This window comes from Notolabrus celidotus, chromosome 18 (genome assembly GCF_009762535.1).
Source record: "Notolabrus celidotus isolate fNotCel1 chromosome 18, fNotCel1.pri, whole genome shotgun sequence".
NCBI lineage: Eukaryota > Metazoa > Chordata > Actinopteri > Labriformes > Labridae > Notolabrus > Notolabrus celidotus.
In genome coordinates, this window is record NC_048289.1 from 2,645,026 (window position 1) to 2,666,341 (window position 21,316).

General features: G+C 42.2%; 1 protein-coding gene across 1 annotated transcript in view; it reads right to left on the reverse strand.

Moving 5' to 3' along the window:
- Positions 1 to 21,316, reverse strand: part of spata20 (spermatogenesis associated 20) — a 71,956-nt gene that overhangs the window by 12,737 nt on the left and 37,903 nt on the right. Inside the window, exon 15 of the mRNA XM_034708496.1 lies at positions 19,910 to 19,990. Within this exon, the coding sequence (XP_034564387.1) occupies positions 19,910 to 19,990 (81 nt within the window). The remainder of the gene's footprint in view (positions 1 to 19,909; positions 19,991 to 21,316) is intronic.

Sequence of the window (21,316 nt, forward strand, 5' to 3'; positions counted from 1 at the left end):
CGCCGCATACGTACGCGAGCCAGCGCCGCATACGTACGCGAGCCAGCGCCGCATACTTACGCGAGCCAGCGCCGCATACGTACGCGAGCCAGCGCCGCATACGTACGCGAGACAACGCCGCATACTTACGCGAGCCAACGCCGCATACGTACGCGAGCCAACACCGCATACGTACGCGAACCAACGCCGCATACGTACGCGAGCCAGCGCCGCATACTTACGCGAGCCAGCGCCGCATACGTACGCGAGCCAACGCCGCATACGTACGCGAACCAACGCCGCATACTTAGCGAGCCAACGCCGCATACGTACGCTAACCAACGCCGCATACGTACGCGAGCCAGCGCCGCATCCATATGCGAACCAGTGTTGCATACGTACGCGAGCCAACGCCGCATACGTACGCGAGCCAACGCCGCATACGTACGCGAGCCAACGCCGCATACGTACGCGAGCCAACGCCGCATACTTAGCGAGCCAACGCCGCATACGTACGCGAGCCAACGCCGCATACGTACGCGAGCCAACGCCGCATACTTCCCCAAGCCAACGCCGCATACTTCCCCGAGCCAACGCCGCATACGTACGTGAGCCAACGCCGCATACGTACGTGAGCCAATGCCGCATACGTACGTGAGCCAACGCCGCAAACGTACGCGAGCCAACGCCGCATACGTACGCGAGCCAACGCCGCATACGTACGCGAGCCAACACCGCATACGTACGCGAGCCAACGCCGCATACGTACGCGAGCCAACGCCGCATAAGTACGCGAGCCAGCGCCGCATACGTACGCGAGCCAACGCCGCATACGTACGCGAACCAACGCCGCATACGTACGCGAGCCAACGGCGCATACGTACGCGAGCCAGCGCCGCATACGTATGCGAGCCAGTGTTGCATACGGACGCGAGCCAACTCCGCATACTTAGCGAGCCAACGCTCGCGTACGTACGCGAGCCAACGCCGCATACGTACGCGAGCCAACGCCGCATACGTACGCGAGCCAGCGCCGCATACGTACGCGAGCCAACGCCGCATACGTACGCGAGCCAACGCCGCATACGTACGCGAGCCAACGCCGCATACGTACGCGAGCCAACTCCGCATACGTATGCGAGCCAACGCCGCATACGTACGCGAGCCAACGCCGCATACGTACGCGAGCCAACGCCGCATACGTACGCGAGCCAACGCCGCATACGTACGCGAGCCAACGCCGCATACGTACGTGAGCCAACGCCGCATACGTACACGTACACGTCGTAGGGATAGTTTATTAATACCAATGTTTGTTCATGTCTTGTTTAAGCATTAATTAGTAACTACATGACTAGTTTTTTAAACAAGGATAATGAAAGTACTTACTTCCTTCAGCAAATGCTTGGACAAGCATTTTAGTTTCCATTTTGTTTTTAAATTTTCCTGTAACTCCTGGATGGTGTTGTCTTTTATTTCCAGATGTGCAGCTTGACTCATCACAACAGATTTTTGTTGCTGGATCTCCTTCCTTACTGTTTAAATGAGTTCTGCAGGGCTTGTTTCTCAGTTGCATTTTGATGCCCCGCCTCAACACATGCCACGCCCACAATTTTAATCAGAACAGAATTCTATCAACACTAATTTAAATCTCAATATGTCTGCTATAGAATGTGCTTTGTTTGGACTGAATCGGATAAAAACTGTAGGAGGAGCTCTCAAAAGTATGCACCCTTATTTTGGCATTTTTGCTGCTGGATCTCCTTCCTTGCTGTTTAAATGAGTTCTGCAGGGCTTTTTTCTCACTTGCATTTTGATGCCCCGCCTAAACACATGCCACGCCCACAATTTTAATCGGAAAATAATTCTGTTAACACTAATTTAATCCTCAATATGTATGCTATTGAATGTGCTTTGTTTGGACTGAATAGAATAAAAACTCTAGGAGACATGAGCAAAAGTATGCACCCTTATTTTGGCTGCGTTTTTTATGTTCAAAGCTAGGTGGCGCTCGTCCTGTTGAGTTTGGGATATGGGTGCAAGAGGCTTTTTTGTGCGGCATGATGTCCTGAATATGCATAACATTTTTCACGCTTGTAGCTCAAAATAACCCCTATGGGGAGGGGTTTTTGAAATCTGTAATAATAATAATAATAATAATAATAATAATAATAAAAAAAGTAAAAACAATAATAAATACATAAATACATAGATGAATAAATTAATTTTAAAAAATGTAAGTAGGTTAAGACCATAATAATACTAATAATAATAATAATAATAATAATAATAATAATAATAATAATGAATAAATGAATAAATGAATAAATGAATAAATAAAAATTAAGTTTAAAAAATTAAAAAGAAGTTGCTGATGAATTGAAGACACACTGGTAGAAAAATAAGACGTTGAAACTCAAGACAGGAAATTAAAGACACCAAAATAAAATAATAATAAAACACAAAAATATTAAGGCAGCTTTATTTACTTGTATATCGCTTTTAAACCAGTGAAAAAATAAATTAATGTGCTACAATGAAAGTAAACACAGAAAAGTCAAACTGAAAAAAATCTGTTAAAATCATAAGATGATCAGACCTAAATAATAACCAAATAAATAATAAAATAATCCACAATAAATAAATATAAATACAATTAAAAAAATTAACTGACTAATTAATATATATGTGTCTATAAGAATCAATTCTATACTTACAATGTTACAATGTTACAATGTCATTTAGCAGACGCTTTTATCCAAAGCGACGTACATACGAGAACAAGAACAACACAAGCAAAGATCTAGACAAGAGGAAACAAGATCAGTAAGAGTAACAAAGTGCTTCAAGTCAATTTGGGTGCAGGTACTGCCAAGCAGTGTAAAGGCAATGCACAAAAGTAAATAAGGATTTTTTTTTTTTTTTTCAAAATAAGGAACATCTACAATGAAGCAACCAAACCATTTAAGACCTTCCATTATCATCATCAACAATTAACATCACCACAATAATGACCAAAGTACCAAGTGCTTGGTCACTCCAGACCTGAACACAGATTCCCAGAGTAGAGCAGGACAGTGTGAGTCAACTGTAGCTGGATGACATGATCTGCCACTGGAGACAACAGTGGAGAACAGTCTAGCTAAGTGCATAGTGCTTCCTAAAGAGCTGGGTCTTTAGCTGTCTTTTGAAAGTATTTCTTAACTATTTCCCTTTGTTGTTTATTTATATACCTTTAATTGAAGTGTTGTGCATTAGTCTCTACTTATAAATCCATCACTGTTTTATGTTCAGTCATGATGTATTGATTTTTACTCTTTTAATCGCTTTAAAGCACTTTGAACAGCATTTGATTTGAATGAAAAGGTGCTCTATGAATAAAGCTTGATTGATTGACTGATGGGTTATTTCATACTGGTAGAGAAAAAAGCTCAGAAGAGACCGGGAAGGTCAGGTGTTTAGAACATTTAACATTTTATATTCCATACTAACCTCAAACTTTAAATACTTTAAATAGATCTGAATAACATATGTGCATATATAAATAGACTAAATGCACATGTGTATGTGTGTGTTAATACATGTGCAAAATATATGAGATAAGACTCTAATCTGATCATTGGTTTTATTTACCAAGCTGAGATGTGGATGAGCATCTGGACCAGCAGAAAAACCAGACAAGGTCCATCCATGGGGAGAGGATTATATCTCCAGCTACACTGCTACAGCTGTTCAATCCCTGCTGGATCCCCATTGCACACACACCTCCCCCAGAGCTTTACAGGTGTTACAATGCATGGAGGTATTACTAATGTGAACAAGAAGGAAAACACATGCTAAATGAAAAGATGTGTAAGATATTAGATCATGTTATTTAAAGTCTATGAAGACTGGTGCAAGAGAAATACAGGAGTGACCGTGACTTAAAGGATAAAGATGGAGAGTAAAAATCAAGGAGGAAAGGAGGAGTGGAGGTCTGAGAGCATTACAACCTGCCTCCAAAGCACTACCCTGCAACTGTAACCATCTGGATCCATCTCACAGCTGGTAATCAACACGGCTCCTCTCTCTGGCTGACGGGCTGAGCAGTTTGGTAAAAGGGAAGCGAATTGAAGGGATGTGAGGGGATGAAGAAGAACAGCAGTATTAAAGCAGCAGACGAATAAGGTCAGGATTAATCCTCCTCTGCATTGTGTTGTTAATAGTTCTAGTTAGCCTCTTCACCTCCATCCATCTCTTCACTTCTATCCTCGTGCTAACACCAGCCATGCCTTTGAGGTCTTGTTAGAGATTCCTCCACATTCCCCTTCACAGACACTTTCATGAGGACCCGTTTTTCTCTTAAAGACTGTGCTGCTCCTCCCCCACTCCTATCTTTGGGTGTTACCAAATGGCCTCAAGAAACTGGACACTCTTTATCACTCAGATATCCGCTTTGCCATTAAAGGTGACATATCATGCAAAATGGACTTTTTAATGGTTCTCTACCTGAAATATGTGTCCCTGGCATGTCTACAAACCCCCCAAGAATGAAAAGAATCCATTCTGCCCCTGTTTTGATTTCTCCACCTTTCTGTAAATGTGTGTGAAACCAGCCGTTTCAGACTTCAGTGTTTTTGTTACGTAACAACAATATCCGGTCTGTCACGGAGTCAGAGCTCAGAGCTTGTTCAGCCCATAGACTGTATAAAATAATACTGAATCCCTCCTCCGTTTTTCATTACCTGCACAAATGTGTGCTAACAAGGAGCTTAGGAGGGAGGCATGCTAGTTGTAGGCTGTCTTAATAAACACAAAGGTCGGTTTTACTCCCCACGTCTGCAGATTTGAAGATCTAGTGGATGATTTTTATTTATCATGGATAAGTGTTAGCGCTAATTAGCATAGCCACATAGCTACATGTTCATAGCTGTAGCTGTGTACCAAGACACACGTCTACATACTGACAAATAAAACAACAAGAAACACTAAATCTGTGACCAATCCTTCAGAAAGGTCCTGCTGCCTTTCTGGTAGAGGTCGGTTTTACTCCACACGTCTGCAGATTTGAAGATCTAGTGGATGATTTTTATTTGTCATGAATAAGTGCTAGCACTAGTTAGCATAGCCACATAGCTACATGTTCGTAGCTGTATACCAAGACACACGTCAACATACTGATAAATAAAACAACAAGAAACACTAAATCTGTGACCAATGGTTCAGAAAGGTCCTGCTACAGGCGCCTCTCCGTCAGGATCAGATTCAGAGGGTTGAAGTAACGTGATCTCTGAGCAGCCGTGTATATTCAGCCAACATGTAAACATTAGATCAACGTGCTGGAGAGCCGAAGCACATCCACTTCCTGAGGGGGCGTGGTCAGAGAGAAAACAGAGTGTTCTGAGGAGGACTGAAGAAGAGGGCTTTTCAGGCATGCCAAAATCTGATTTCAAAGTGTTTTTTTGAGCATAAACTTTAAAGACATGTTTTGGGGACCTCTTAGACCAATATATATTGATGAAAAAAGCATGATATGTCACCTTTAATATAAACTTTGTAACTGTGTTTTGGAAGGTGTTCTATAAATTACATGTATTATCAATATAAGTATTATTATATTACCAGAGACTCTGCAGAGGGTAACGCTGTATTGCTTCAAATGTCAGACCAACCCCCTTTTTCAAGATTCACTTTATAGAAAACACTTAAACTACTAAATCAAGTTTTTACAGTTTGATTTAATCCAAAATATATGACAATGATAACTGAAACACAACAAGGTATGTTGTTTTAAACACCTTTTTGTTTAACCTTTAAGTGTTACATTTAAATTAAAATATAATCACATGTATAAATCAAGCACTTTTGGAGCCAGTATTTAAAATCAGTATTGTAAAAATGATAATAATCTGTAGTCTCTCATTTATAAGGTCATTCATCTGAGTTAAAAAGCCACCTAATGCAGCCACTATGGCAACATACTCACACATTCTCCTGTCACACTGTGAAGAGGACACTCGTCTCAGACTCTTTCTATGACAGACTCTTTATGCTGACCATCTTCAGGCGTTACACTCTGAGACAGCATGTTTAATGACTCTGCTGCTTTAATAACAAAAATCTTAAAATCCCTATCATAGCTCTGCCTCAGTTCTGATGAATCTGGCAGACTTTGGAGCCACGTTGTTCAAGGCGATCACTGTGTCACTCCATCATTCATCCCCCTTGGCTCTGTAGTAGGGTTCTATCCGTCTCCCAACTATCGTCTCCCCACTATCATCTCTCTCCCTCTTCATCTCCCTCTATCGCTCTCTCCAACACGGTCTCAGCAGATGTGTGTCTAACATGAGTCTGGTCCTGCTGGAGGTTTCTGTCTGTTAAAGGAAGTTTGTCCTTGCCACTGTAACTTGCTAAATGCTGCAAAGTGCTCTGATCATGGTGGATTAAGATGAGATCAGACTGAGTCCTGTCTGTAAAATGGGACTGGATCTGATCCTGTCTTGATGTTGGGTCTTTGTTAATAATAGAACATAGAGTACGGTCTAGACCTGCTCTGTTTGGAAAGAGTCTGAGGAGAACATTTGTTAGGACTTGGCGCTTTATAAATAAAGATTGATTGATTGAATCCATTTTATATATCCATATGAGAGGCAGAAAAATAAATGCACTATTCTGAAAACACATGTAGGGATTCTATCCTGTCTGGATTATCTTGCACACCCCTAACACAAAACATGCTTTTTTGGTAAGAAATCCTCAAGGGGGCAATAAATATTCCTTCCTGGAATAATTCCATCTATCTTTATAATCTCTCAAAATCCCTGTAAAGCTTTTTACTCTTTTTACCTCCAGCTTCCTGCACGAACACTAGCATCCTGTGGTCCTCACACACCTCCCCCCTCCAGCCTCATAATTACCTCACTTCAGTGTACTACAGAGAGTGCCTGCAGAAGGACCTGCTCTTTGTAACTGTCTAGATCTAATCCAATGACGAAGACAAGAAAACTCACTCTGACAGCTTTTTGGGAGCAAAGTCACGTCAAGGCTGATCAACAAGTAGAACTGATGAGATTCATTCATGCGTATATTGATTGAAATTCAGGATTGGAGTTATGGTCCAGAAAACACATGGAAGTCATGACATCATTTGCCTCCACACTTCACAGTTCACTTAGTGATGGCTTCCACTTAGCTCCACGTGCCTCACAAAACAAAAACACAGGAGGCAGTCAGCACACAAGACTACTGAGGAGTTAGGAAGTAATCATGAGGGACAGACGGGGTCCAAAGTGAGGCTTAATTTTTATGCAAAATGATGCATTTTAGCGCAACGTGAAATATCTGCAGCTGTGTGATTTCAAACAAGGACGGAACACCAGCATGATCTGTCGAGGCAGCACTGCGTTAAATATCAGGAGAGTAGTGTGTGACGAGTGCTGTCCCATCTCAGCACAGCAGAAAACCCTGACCTACTCTTTTCAAACAGGAATCCGTAACGCTACACTCCCAACATGCAGGCCTGCTAGTCGTACCTAAAGTCTCTAAAAGTAGTATGGGAGGTAGAACCTTCAGTTATCAGGCCCCTCTCCTTTGGAATCATTTACCAGTAAGGGTCCGGGAGGCAGACACCCTCTCTATTTTTAAGAGTAGACTTCAAACTTTCCCTTTTTGATAAAGCTTATAGTTAGAGCTGGATCAGGCTTGGGCCAGCTCTTAGTTATGCTGCTATGGGCTTAGACTGGCACACTGGGATCCTATCTCACCCCCTTCCCCCCAACCCCCTCATCACTTACTTTAACTCTCCCTGTCCCATTAAAGTTACTAACCATAGACCTTTCTGGAGTCCCTGAGCTCCCTTGTCTCATAGGTTCCTCTGAGCTGCCGTAGACGTCCTCCTGCTGTGGACGTTCCAGACTCCAGCTGATACAGACGTGATGGACTCCAGCTGATACAGCTTCTACTACTCGTCTCATCACTATCACCGCTCCCTCTCTTTCTTATTCTCCTCTATCCCTCTTTCCAGACTCAACTCGGTCTCAGCAGATGGCTGTCTAACATGAGTCTGGTTCTGCTCGAGGTTTCTGCCTGTTAAAGGAAGTTTGTCCTCTCTGCTGTAACTAGTTAAATACTGCGAGGTGCAATGCTCATGGTGGATTAAGGTGGGGTCAGACTGAGTCTTATCCTGTCTTGGTGTTGGGTCTCTGTTCATAATTTGACATAGAGTGGTCTAGACCTGCTCTGTTTGTAAAAGCGTCTTGAGATAACGTTTGTTGTGATTTGGCGCTATACAAATAAAGATTGATTGACTGATAGAGAATTGGACCAATAAGCAGAATCAATAATGGAATCGGTGTCAATAAAATCTTTTCAATTCCCACCGCAACTCAGAAATACAAACTTTGAAGGGTTTTCAAAGCTGCTGCCAAGAAGGTTTGCTGTATTTCCAGAACAACCATGAGAAGCGTTTAGCTGTTGTAAACCATAATGCTTAGTGCTGCTTCTGATAAGACGACACGCTGAACGAAGCCAATTCATAGTGTTTTAAAAATACCTTTTTATGCTTGTGATGCTAGAAAAAATCTCTATGAAGCATTGGACCAACCATCGACCAAAATAACATCAAGTTCTACAAAAACAGACCCAGATTAAGTTGAGTAAGGATAAAGAGGATAAGGAAATACTTCATAGCATTGATCTATTGACTGTCATGGTGTTGTTTCTTCACCTCATCTTGAGCCTGCTTTACAAAACTGCATGCAGGCAAGTTATACGCCTGTAGGAGTCCAAGTTAGTGCTATTACTGTTACATAGGACTTCCACCAGATCTGTATCCTGTCCATGTCTAGTTCGTGTCCGGTCCGGCTCCGTGCTCTCTCGTCCGTCAACACCCACCGGTTGTGTTTTCAGAACGCAGCACGGAGCAGGGCCGCCGGACAGCTGGAGTCATGTGACCGAGGTTTTCCCACAGTAATCACTGAATCAAGGATTCTCCTCCTCCTCCTCTCCTCATCCATGTTGTCTTTCTGGTGCTCTGAAAACCTCTGACCTGTTGACTCCAGGCCTGGCTCCGCTCATCATGACTTTGGTTTGTTGTTGTAGTTAAGTGAAATACGATCTGGTGATAACACAGAGTGTTTTATTCTGAAAATTAACCGGATGCTTTCATTTTGTTTTGGTGAAACCTGACTTCCTGTCCTGCTCCATGTACTCTGTTGAGATTGATGCGTCGTGCTCCGGCATCCGGCAAAAATAGAAGTCTTGTGTATCTGATCCGGAGGACTCCGACCTGCCGGATCAGAGGCGCAGCCGGAACGCAATGGAGCGGATCCAGTGGAAGTTAACACATTGACTAGAACAGAAACCTATCAGATCTGGTGCTGTGGCGGATCAGAGACGGACCGGAGACGGACCGGAGACAGACCGGAGACGGATCTGGTGGAATTTGGCCGTTACTGATATTCCTCACTGGTTTTATTGCCCATAGTTATAAGCTGTCTGTCATCATAATATAGCTTTCCCTAAAACAAAGGCAAGAAAGATGTCTTTAAAGAGCAAACTGAGGGAAACAGAGAGAACAATAGAAGAGAGCTTTTAGAAGAGCTGTGAAGAGAACAGGAAGTGTGGGGAGGCAGGAGGGAATCTGAACCACTGTGAGGGTGACTGCATCCCTAATGATGCTCCTAATTATTTGACAACCCCCCTTTTACCATTTCAAAGCCTCAACAATCAACATAAATTATATTTATGTGTAATAGAAAAGTTAACCAGAATTCCTCCCAGCAGTTTCAATCAAGAGCAGAGCCTGACATTAAAGCCCTCCACCCCGCTGTGAGGAACACAGACGCTCTCTGACAGCTTGAATTTGATATATACTCTCTGATTGTTCTCTTCTCAAGAGGCAGCTGACATAATAAACTAATTGCAATGTGACATTTCCACACTACAACTCCCATGAGCACTACCTGCTCAGCTGTATGGATATAAATGCTCATTTAACAAACGGTGACAGCCACCTGGAATGATTCATTCATCTGAAGATTGAACACACGCTCAGGGATTCACGTCCTATATTTGATTATCAGACGGAACTGACGGTAGAGCATCTCCACAGTCTCTGATGAAACCTTGACTTTTCTTCTTCTGTGGTAGTGGTGGCAGAAGCGCCTTTTAAGCACTGATTATGAAGAAGCTCTGCCACCACGTTGACTTAATGCCATGATCAAAGTTTGAAGGAACTGCTTCACCAAGTGCTGTCCTGAGAGAACAGTGTGCTTCACGAAAACTCTGGGGTGGGGTGGGGTGGTACGGAAACAGGCGGAGGCTGCTGCCTCATAATACACATAGACTGTATAAATGATGGTCGTAGTATTCATGACGTCACCTATCTGCTTCTGAAGCGCTGTTTTGAGGCCAATCATACCACCAAATATCACGCCCTAAATATCACAGCCTGTCCATCGTCTAATCATCTATAGAAGTGAAACAAATCCATGGATTCAAGCTGCAAAAATAATTCTCTTTAATGTTCAGCACACAGTTTAGTGTCTGTGGTGTCTTCAATAAAACAGATTTGAATAGTTTAAGAGAATATGCTTGGCTCTGTTTAACTTGGAAGGTGCCTGTGATCTCTGAGGTAATGGCTTTAACATCAATATGAACATCCACATCTGTCCTACAGCTGCCTGTGTGTGGTGAGTTAAGTTATCATAAATTGGCAGAGCTGAGTGAACCCAAAACAAAGGCTGAAGTGTGCAGTGTCCATTTCGATGAACCTTGGTTTCATCCATGTCAGGCCTAAAACACACTTCTGCACAATGGAGAGATGTAATCCAACCCTTCCTCCACGCTTACTCTGACACGACCATGTACAGTCATGGCCAAAAGTTTTGAGAATGACACAAATATAACATTTTCACAAAGTCTGCTGCTTCAGGGTTTTTAGGTGTTTTTGTCAGATGTTTCTATGGTATAATGAAATACAATTAGAAGCATTTCATAAGTATCAAAAGCTTTTATTGAGAATTACACAGAATTCATGCAATAAGTCAATATTTGCAGTGTTGACCCTTCTTTTTCAAGACCTCTGCAATTCTCTCTGGCATGCTGTCAATCAACTTCTGGACCAAATCCTGACTGATGGCAGTCCATTCTTGCATAATCAATGCTTGGAGTTTGTCAGAATTTGTGGGTTTTTGATTGTCCACCCGTCTCTTGAGGATTGACCACAAGTTCTCAATGGGATTAAGATCTGGGGAGTTTCCTGGCCAAGGGCCCAAAATCTTAATGTTTTGTTCCCTGAGCCATTTTGTTCTGACTTTTGCTTTATGGCAAGGTGCTCCATCATGCTGGAAAAGGCATTCTTCATCACCAAACTGCCCTTGGATGGTTGGGAGAAGTTGCTCTCGGAGGACGTTCTGGTACCATTCTTTATTCATGGCTGTGTTTTTAGGCAAGATTGTGAGAGAGCCCACTCCCTTGACCGAAAAGCAACCCCACACATGAACGGTCTCAGGATGCTTCACTGTTGGCAAGAGACAGGACTGATGGTAGCGCTCACCTCGTCTTCTCCGAACAAGCCTTCCTCCAGATGCCCCAAACAATGGGAAAGGGGATTCATCAGAGAAAATGACTTTACCCCAGTCCTCAGCAGTCCAGTCCCTGTACCTTCTGCAGAATATCAGTCTGTCCCTGATGTTTTTACTGGAGAGAAGTGGCTTCTTTGCTGCCCTCCTTGACACCAGGCCTTCCTCCAAAAGTCTTCACCTCACTGTGCGTGCAGATGCACTCACACCTGCCTGCTGCCATTCCTGAGCAAGCTCTGCACTGGTGGTGGCCCGATCCCGCAGCTGTAACACCTTCAGGAGACGGTCCTGGCGCTTGCTGGACTTTCTTGGGCGCCCTGGAGCCTGTTTGGCAACAATTGAACCTCTCTCCTTGAAGTTCTTGATAATTGGATAGACGGTTGACTGAGGTGCAATCTTACTCGCTGCTATAAACTTCCCTGTTAGGCCCTTTTTGTGCAATGCAATGATGGCTGCACGTGTTTCCTTGCAGGTAACCATGGCTAACAGATGAGGAACAATGGTGTCATGCACCATCTTCCTTTTAAAGTGTCCAGTCACTCAATCATGACAGATTGATCGCCAGCCTTGTCTTCATCAACACCCACACCTGTGTTAATGTGTGTGACACCTGTGTGTCATTGAAACTATGTTAGCTGGTCCTTTTGTGGCAGGGCTGAAATGCAGTGGAAATGTGTTTTTGGTGATAAAGTTCATTTTCAAGGCAAAGAGGGACTTTGCAATTAATTGCAGTTGAGCTGATCACTCCTCATAACATTCTGGAGTATATGCAAATTGCCATTATAAAAACTGAAACAGCAGACTTTGTGAAAATTAATAGTTGTGTCATTCTCAAAACTTTTGGCCATGACTGTAGACTTTAAATGGGGCCTTCAGTGTCTGATAGAGAACAAGTGTGCAGCACAATCTGATTACAAAAGCACATCTTTGCAGTACTTGGAGGAAGACTGACTTTTGTTCTGTTGACTGTCTCATCCCTCTCTGTAGGAGGATTTTAAACTCTCTTCCCTCCTGCGGTCTCGTTAGGAGGGAAGGCCAACACCCTCAATCAGACTCGAGCCTTATTTCTAAATTTGATCAACAAAAAGAGCTAGTTGGATTATGTTCATTAGACTAAAGAGCATTTACATAAATGTTGTTGACTGGAACTAAAGGTGCATTTCGACCAAGAGTTCCGGGGTCTTTTACATTGCCACCCCCTCTCGCTCCCTCAGGTCTTCCTCCTCCCTCCACCTCTCTGTGCCCTCTCCCACCAGACCTCAGAAACATTGACTCTCTACCCCTCTTCAAATCAAAACTGAAAACCCATCTGTTCCAAGCTGCATTCTCTGTTTAATTTCACTGCTTCATTTTAACTTGGTGTTACTTTTGCATGTTGTTTTTATTGTGTTTTAATCTCTCTGTAAAGTAGCCTTGAGTGTTGAGAAAGAGACTTTTAAATAAAACGTATTATTATTATTTAGCCCCAGAACTACTTTACCCTGAACTAAAAGGTTCCTGTGCCCCCATTGTTGTCTGCATTTCGACCGCAGCCGGAAGTTCCAGGTAGATTGTGTAAATCAGGCCAGTGACATAAGGAGAAAAAAACAGTAAATGCACTACACCACCAGACCAGTAGAGGGCAGTAAAACAAAGAGAAATACCATTCATCACAGATGACACCATAGAAGCAGACGGACAGGCAGGTATCATTATGAGCAACACAACAGTTAGCCTGTTAGCATGAAGAGACTCAGCTGGTCTGTTTTAGATGGTGCTATATTTCATCACAGATGGATTCACTGAATCAAAACGTGAGAGGAGATAAGCGCGAGTAGCAAAGACGTTTCAACACGGCTTTAAAATCCTTTTGAACTCAAAAAGCTGTGGCAGAGATCGGACAGTGTTTCAATTTAAACAGCGACCCTGTTAACTGGAGACTTTCAGCCGGATGCATCCCTCATAAACGTCTTTAGACGATCATTAAATATCTGATGAGGATATTTTGAAATCTTAATAAAAACTAAACTAGTTTGCATTCCCAGGAACTCCCTCTGTGTTTCAACAGCTGTGTAAACTCCACAAACACTGACACGTTCAGCTGAAGGTCTCCAGTTTACAGGGTCACTTTTAAAACCGTAACACCGGGAGAGACGCATTCACGGTGGACTGAGAGAAGACTACTGTTACAAGCTGCTAAATCAAGAGAATCACAGCTTCTTCTTTTGAAAAGTACACACACATACAAAAAAGAACGAACAAATCAAAACTAATGAAAGAAAGAGAAATCAAGTGAATCACAGATGTGTGTGATGTTATTGTGGACGGAGGGAGGAATAAAAACACTGAGGTTAATCTACCAATCAGACACGTTCAGCATTGCAGGCCCTGCCCCCTGAAAGCCCCGGGACCTTTGAAAAGTACTACACCCCTAGCAGAGGCTTTTTAGGGGGGAGATGATCGATGGACCCCGAACTAAATTTAGACCCTGGGTCCACTGGTCGAAACCAAGCGGCAACCTCCTGCCTAAAAGTATGAGGCCAATGCTGAAGTGTTAAAAACTGCAGTTCATCGAGGATCTGCTTGAGGCTGGCTCTGGAAGTACCAGAAACCACATACACACCAATTCAAAATAGACGATCTTTACAGCAGAAATAAACATGTTTACAGCCTGGTACAAAAGACGAGTGTAGTCTGGATAGCTCACTTCTCGATCAGCTCACACTGTGGGTGGGGGGGGGATTTTTTTTCTAACGCAGCAATTTTTGAAGATATTGAGATTACGAGTCTTCCAATGAGAGGCACAGCTGACTTGATTGACAGGCGGGAACACTGTAGCTGTTGGCTAGGAGGCTCAAAGCCCGCCTCTTTATGTCACAATCGCTCGACAGCAGCAATTTGGCTGCCGACGACGATTGGCCTCAAAACAGCGCTTCAGAAACAGATGGGTGACATTACTGATACTACATCCATTATCTATACAGTCTATGGTTGAGACGCACTTAGTTCAGGGGTAAAGTTCCTGCAGTCGAAAATCGCCTCTAATTCCCCCTACAAGTGACCCGAGGTATCAGAAGGCTACAAACACCAACACATCCTGATACAATATATATCACAAGGTGTAATATTCATGTAAAACTCATCACCACGATGCTCTGACTTGGTCTTCATCTCTGCAGGAGAAGACCTGGAGTGTCCTGTTGTTCCTATAGGCTCATGTGATACTGCACCACTCATCTATATTTCATAGAACTCTGTTGAGTTTATGTGTGTGTGAATGAAAACGACAGAGAGAGGAAGAGTACCACTACTTTGATTTACTCATCTCATTTCAATGATGGGTGGGTTAAATAGAGAGAAGCCGTGTGTATTAAGAGCAGTGAGGCTGATGACACTGAACATGTCTGACTCTGTGTGTTCATCAGTGTGTTCAAATGCTGCATAGAGCTGCTGCATGGAGAAAACAGAGCTTTAAATATTGATGACTTAAGTTTGACTTCAGGAGGAATTTAAAACAGATAAAGATGATAACACCTTATCAGTGCAGCTTTCTACAGCTTTAACAGGTTTAAACTTATTTATATGTATTTACCCTACACTGACATCCTACTGGCACCGTGCTGGTTCCAGTCTTTCATTGATCTGTACGATCTTTTAAACGGTCGGGAGTCCGTATATGGTGTTTTATTTTGAAAGTGAATAGATGTTGCATTCGATCCTCCGTGCCTGACTTCCTGTCCAGGTCGATCTTTTCTGTGCATATTAATGCTTGCTGGGCTGAGTCGAAAATACACTCGAAGCGTTTCTCTGGCGAAGCAGCGCAGGGTCACGCCCCCGAGACAGAGCTGAGACGCGGCACGGCGCTTCATGTGTGAGCATGAGCATTGACTAGCAATACGGTTGCGCAACACAGCCGTGACGCGACGCAGCCGTGACGCGGCACATTCTGTACAGATTGGGGGTAAGGGCTCAAACTGTAGAACAGGGAATGAGACAGCACTTTGACACTTCTCACGTAACCTGCATGATGTCATGTCGATCACCTTAGCGGTGTTTGGAAGTTCTATTGCACAATTTGTACTTTCCTCAAATTCAAGGCTCTTACTGCACAGACTGCTTAATCACAAAGTTTAAAATATATAGATATATAAATGATACTGTTTATATGTGTGAAGATAAATAGATTTAGGCTGATTAAGGTTGTTTTCTACGTTTATACTCACAGGCAAACTTTTCTGTAACGCCAACATTAGTTGTACCTTCCTTCTTTTTGTTTACACTCCACTTTTTCTTATTTCATGTCACGGCCTTCGTTCCCCCTTCCATGCTCACAGGCTTCCCCTGAGAATCCTGCGTTTTACATCATAATGCTATATATTACCTTGGACTAAGGCCCAATCTCAAAGTCCACCCTCAAGCACTCACTGACTTTGAGGCGCGTTCCCACTCAGTCGGTGAGGGCTTAGGGCTGTCCCACTGTCAAATCATCAAGTGTGTGAGGGATCTCTCATAGACCTTTTGAGCTCTTTATGCCCCCTTTCCCTGAGTGGGCATTTATGCAGACTTAGCGAGTTCATAGCATTGTGACGTGAAACACAGGATTCCCAGGGGAAGCCCTCGATCATGGAAAAGTAAACAAATTACATAACATGAAATTTTAAAAAGTCCGTCAGTAAAAAAGAAGCATGAAAGTTACAATGAAATTTACAGGTAAAAAAGTGTGTCTGTGAGTATAAATATAGAAAACAGCCTTAATCTATTTATCTTCACACAGATGTGTATACAGTATAATTTATATATTTATAGTTATATAGCCTATTTATATATTTATAGTTATATGGCCTATTTATATATTTATAGTTATATAGCCTATTAATATATCTATAGTTATATAGCCTATTTATATATTTATAGTTATATGGCCTATTTATATATTTATAGTTATATAGCCTATTTATATATTTATAGTTATATAGCCTATTAATATATTTATAGTTATATAGCCTATTTATATATTTATAGTTATATAGCCTATTTATATATTTATAGTTATATAGCCTATTAATATATTTATAGTTATATAGCCTATTTATATATTTATAGTTATATGGCCTATTAATATATTTATAGTTATATAGCCTATTAATATATTTAGTTATATAGCCTATTTATATATTTATAGTTATATAGCCTATTTATATATTTATAGTTATATAGCCTATATATTTATAGTTATATAGCCTATTTATATATTTATAGTTATATAGCCTATATATTTATAGTTATATAGCCTTTATATTTATAGTTATATAGCCTTTATATTTATAGTAATATAGCCTATATATTTATAGTTATATAGCCTATATATTTATAGTTATATAGCCTATATATTTATAGTTATATAGCCTATCTATATATTTATAGTTATATGGCCTATTTATATATTTATAGTTATATAGCCTATTTATATATTTACAGTTATATGGCCTATTTATATATTTATAGTTATATAGCCTATTTATATATTTACAGTTATATAGCCTATTTATATATTTATAGTTATATAGCCTATTTATATATTTACAGTTATATAGCCTATTTATATATTTATAGTTATATAGCCTATTTATATATTTATAGTTATATAGCCTATTTATATATTTATAGTTATATAGCCTATATATCTTAAATGTTGTGGTTAAGCAGTCTGTACGGTAAGAGCCTGGATCACATGGCAGTCAGTTTGTCCCTTAAGCGCCTTGAATTTGAGGAAACTAAAAATTATGCAATAAAATTCCTTACACCACTAAGCTGAGCTACATGTTGTCATGCAGGTTACCTGAGGAGTCTCAAAGTGCTGTCCCATTCCCAGTTCTACAGTTTTTGAGCCCGTACAGCCTCCTGCCCTCAGTCACTTTCCAGCTGACGTCAATTAAGTCAAGAAGTGTTCAGGGCTTAAGAAGGGACATTGAGATTGGACCTAAGTCTGCAGAAATGCCCACTTTACGGCAGGCTGTGTTGTGGAAGTTTTAACGCATACTGCTGTGAAGATCGCTGAGAGAGTTACATAGATTCACGCCAGCCACTGCAGGAAGGTCCCTGAGTCAACGGAGGAACTCAGTTGTCAACGCGAGGACAAACAAGGCCGAGAACTACACCATGCACCACCTGATCCTGACCATATCATGTTCGGAGATGCTGATAGAAGCCTACACCTACAAACCTGCCAAAACTGTCACTCTGACAGAAGGACAAAGAACAGCATTCATCTGTACTGTTTATCCTGAAATTTGGCGATCAGGCCAAATTCATGCATATTATATCATATGACAAATACCTATGCAGAAACCCCTGAAGCCCACACGATCGGCACTCAATCGCAAAAAGTACCACCGGCGCCCCCTACTATGATCCAATTAGTTACACGATATTACCGTCTGCTCATTTTTAGCACAATATCAACATAGGTGCGTGCGATATGACGATCTTAGATGGTGAAGGATTAGAATGTGACGACGGTCTGCCAAAGCACAGAGATCATAGAACCGGCTGTAGTGCACATTCTATCCCTCGTTGTGTCTGTGCCTTAAGTCTGTGTGTCCATGCACAGCCACATCCAAAGCTTTCTTTCTCTCTGCTGAATCACACCCTTTGTTAGTCCGCTTCATGTAAGCACTACAGACACAAGGATGAACCAATCAGAGCGAGCTGTAGGCAGTGTCTTGGTTTGTTTATCCCCCCTCCCCTTTTGCCCCAACTACGTGAGAGAAAGTATGGCTGCTAATGAAAGTGAAAGTGAGGAGTCTGTCCCTAAAAGAAACTCTACCTCTGTAATATGGAACTGGATTGGATTTTCCCAAAGCGACACAACACAAACAACTGTTATTTACAAAGTTTGCACCGAGAAGGTCCACACCTCGGATGGAAACACAACTAACCTTATTTAACCACCTGAAGAGACAGCACCCCAAACAGGATGCAGAGAGTCAAAAGGCGAGGAGACCGGTGTCAAGCCTTCATCCACACAGGCAACACAAACAACTCTGACACAGGCGTTTGATAAGGGCACTCCGTTTGAGGAAACAAGTCAGTGCTGGAAAGATGGAACTGAAGCAGTAATGTGTTATCTCACAAAGGACATGATCCTCCAGCAAGTGTGCTCCTTACTTTAATGTGTGTTTCAGTTGTTTTTCATTTTGAGTTAAGAAAAGAAAAAGACTATGACTAAAAGAAGTTGAAGTTATGCATGTCATTGTTTTTGTTTGATGCTAATTGTACTTTGCACAAGTTTTCTAAAGTGCTTAACTAAATGAAAACAGTGTTGGAACAGTATCCTGTCTGAAATGATCTTTGATCCTTTTATCTGTTTAAGGCTGTGATTTTAAAGAGGCACATTGGTTTGTTTTAATGACTGCCGGGGGAACTGGCGCACTGACACACTGGGATCCTATCTCACCCCCTCCCCCCCCAACCCCTTCATCACTTCCTTTAACTCTCCCTGTCCCATTAAAGTTACTAACCATAGACCTTTCTGGAGTCCCTGAGCTCCCTTGCCTCGTAGGTTCCTCTGAGCTGCCGTAGACGTCCTCCTCATCACTATCACCTCTCCCTCTCTCTCTTACTCCCTTCTATCTGTCTTTCCAGACCCAACTCGGTCGAGGCAGATGTCTGTCTAACATGAGTCTGGTCCTGCTGGAGGTTTCTGCCTGTTAAAGGAAGTTTGTCCTCTCTGCTGTAACTAGCTAAATACTGTGAGGTGCAATGCTCATGGTGGATTAAGGTGGGGTCAGACTGAGTCTTATCCTGTCTTGGTGTTGGGTCTCTGTTCATAATTTGACATAGAGTGGTCTAGACCTCCTGTATTTGTAAAAGCGTCCTGAGAGAACGTTTGTTGTGATTTGGCGCTATACAAATAAAGATTGATTGATAGATTGATTGATTGATTGATTGATTGATTGATTGGTTGATTGATTGATTGATTGACTTCGAAAACACTGAAATATCCCTTTAACAACACTTGCCCCCAAAAAAATTGTAATATGATAATTTTTTCATATCCCACACCCCTATATCAACATTTCATTTTTTTAAAAGACGGTTATCACCAATACTAGTCTTTGAGACAGCCCTAGCTTGGCTTTTTGTTTATAATGTCAATGTGACATCATGAGTAGCAGCCTGTGAAAGAGAGACTGTCTCACAGAAACCCGAAGACACTCCTCAGTTTAAGGCTGACCTTAAAAGAACCTGCTGTCCTCTCCCCTGTGATGAGCCGCTGTAGAGGTAACAACGTTATGGTAGATACTCATGATCCCTGGCTTCAGGATTGCTTCAGGGACTCATGAGATGAAAGATTCTAAAGAATATGTATCTCCTCCTCGCACACTCACCTTGTGTGGTAGAAAGAGGGAGTTCACTGCTGCCAGGAGACATGTGGTGTCTGGAGCATCCTTCTGGCCACAGATTACAATCTGCAGAAACAATAAGTGGAGGAAGATAAGAGAGGAGAAAATGAGAAGGGGTAAAGAAGAAGTAAGAAAGGAGACAGGTAACAAGATAGAGGAGTATAAATAGAGTGCAATAAGAGGAGAAAGGTGACACAGAAGAGGAGCAGGGAGTGGGAGGAAGGGATAGAGGTCAGAACTGGATTTGTAAGAGTAACAAGGGAGGCAGGTGTTTTCCCCGAGACTGCTTCACCTCCCCTCAACCCTGAGCTCATTACCCTCGCCCTCCAGCCTCGACTCATCCCCCGCAAGTCACACCTGATGGACAGAAGGCTAACTATCCCCTCCTCTCCCTCAGTGTCTCACCCTGTTACTTCAGTCCATGTTCTCCTGTTTGTACACACACCGACAGTTTGTCTTAATGTAGCTGAAAAACTTTGAGGTCTCCAGCTGGGCTGATACCACCATGCTGGTTTACATTATTAAAGCTTAAAAGTGATTATAGTTTTGTTTTTGTTTTGTTTATACTATTACTTCTCTGATTTCGTCTTTCATGCTCTCCTATCTGCTTTCCATCCCCTCTCTTCATCTTTAGGACATAACCGCACCCCATCACCTCCATCATTAAAACAGAAATACACAAATGCACAGACACACAGACACACAAACACACAGACACACAAACATACACAAACATGATCACCGCATAAAACTGGGAACTCCTCTGCCACCCCTACCTGTCTTACATAACAGCTGTTTCATCATCCTCAATCATTGTATCATCATTAAGTGCATCACATGAGGGGGGGCTTCCTCCCTCGGGTCTGGTGCCCCCCCCCAAAATGTATGCACCTGAAACTGCCCTGGCTCTGCAATTCACAAGTCCCCTCCCAAGGGTCTGGGGGCTGCCTTTGCAGAGCCGGGCCTGGCCAATACCAGTCTGCTGGTACCTACAGCTCCTCCCTCAACCATGCCCTCTCATCATTCGCAGTGGCACACTACAAGCTTTCTAGAGTCCACATATAAATACCCTGTAATACCCATCAAACTACAACATGCACATAAACATCAACACTTATATAACTGCACACACACATTCAGAATCCCCCTTCTAAAACCTCTCTTCTCCTTCTCAAAAGCAAGCATTTTTTCTCTTCTAGTCTTTATCTTCTCTTTCTTTTGTGTTTTTCTCTTTTCTCTTTCTTGACAATCCCCTCCATAACAGTCTATTCTCTTTATTTGTTTTGTGTTTTGTTTCTTTTTGTTTTTTTGTGTGTGTTTTGTTTTGTGATCGTCACTTATAGTCCAACCCTTCTTTTCTAACCTTTTTTTTGTTTTGTTTTTCTAGTCTCT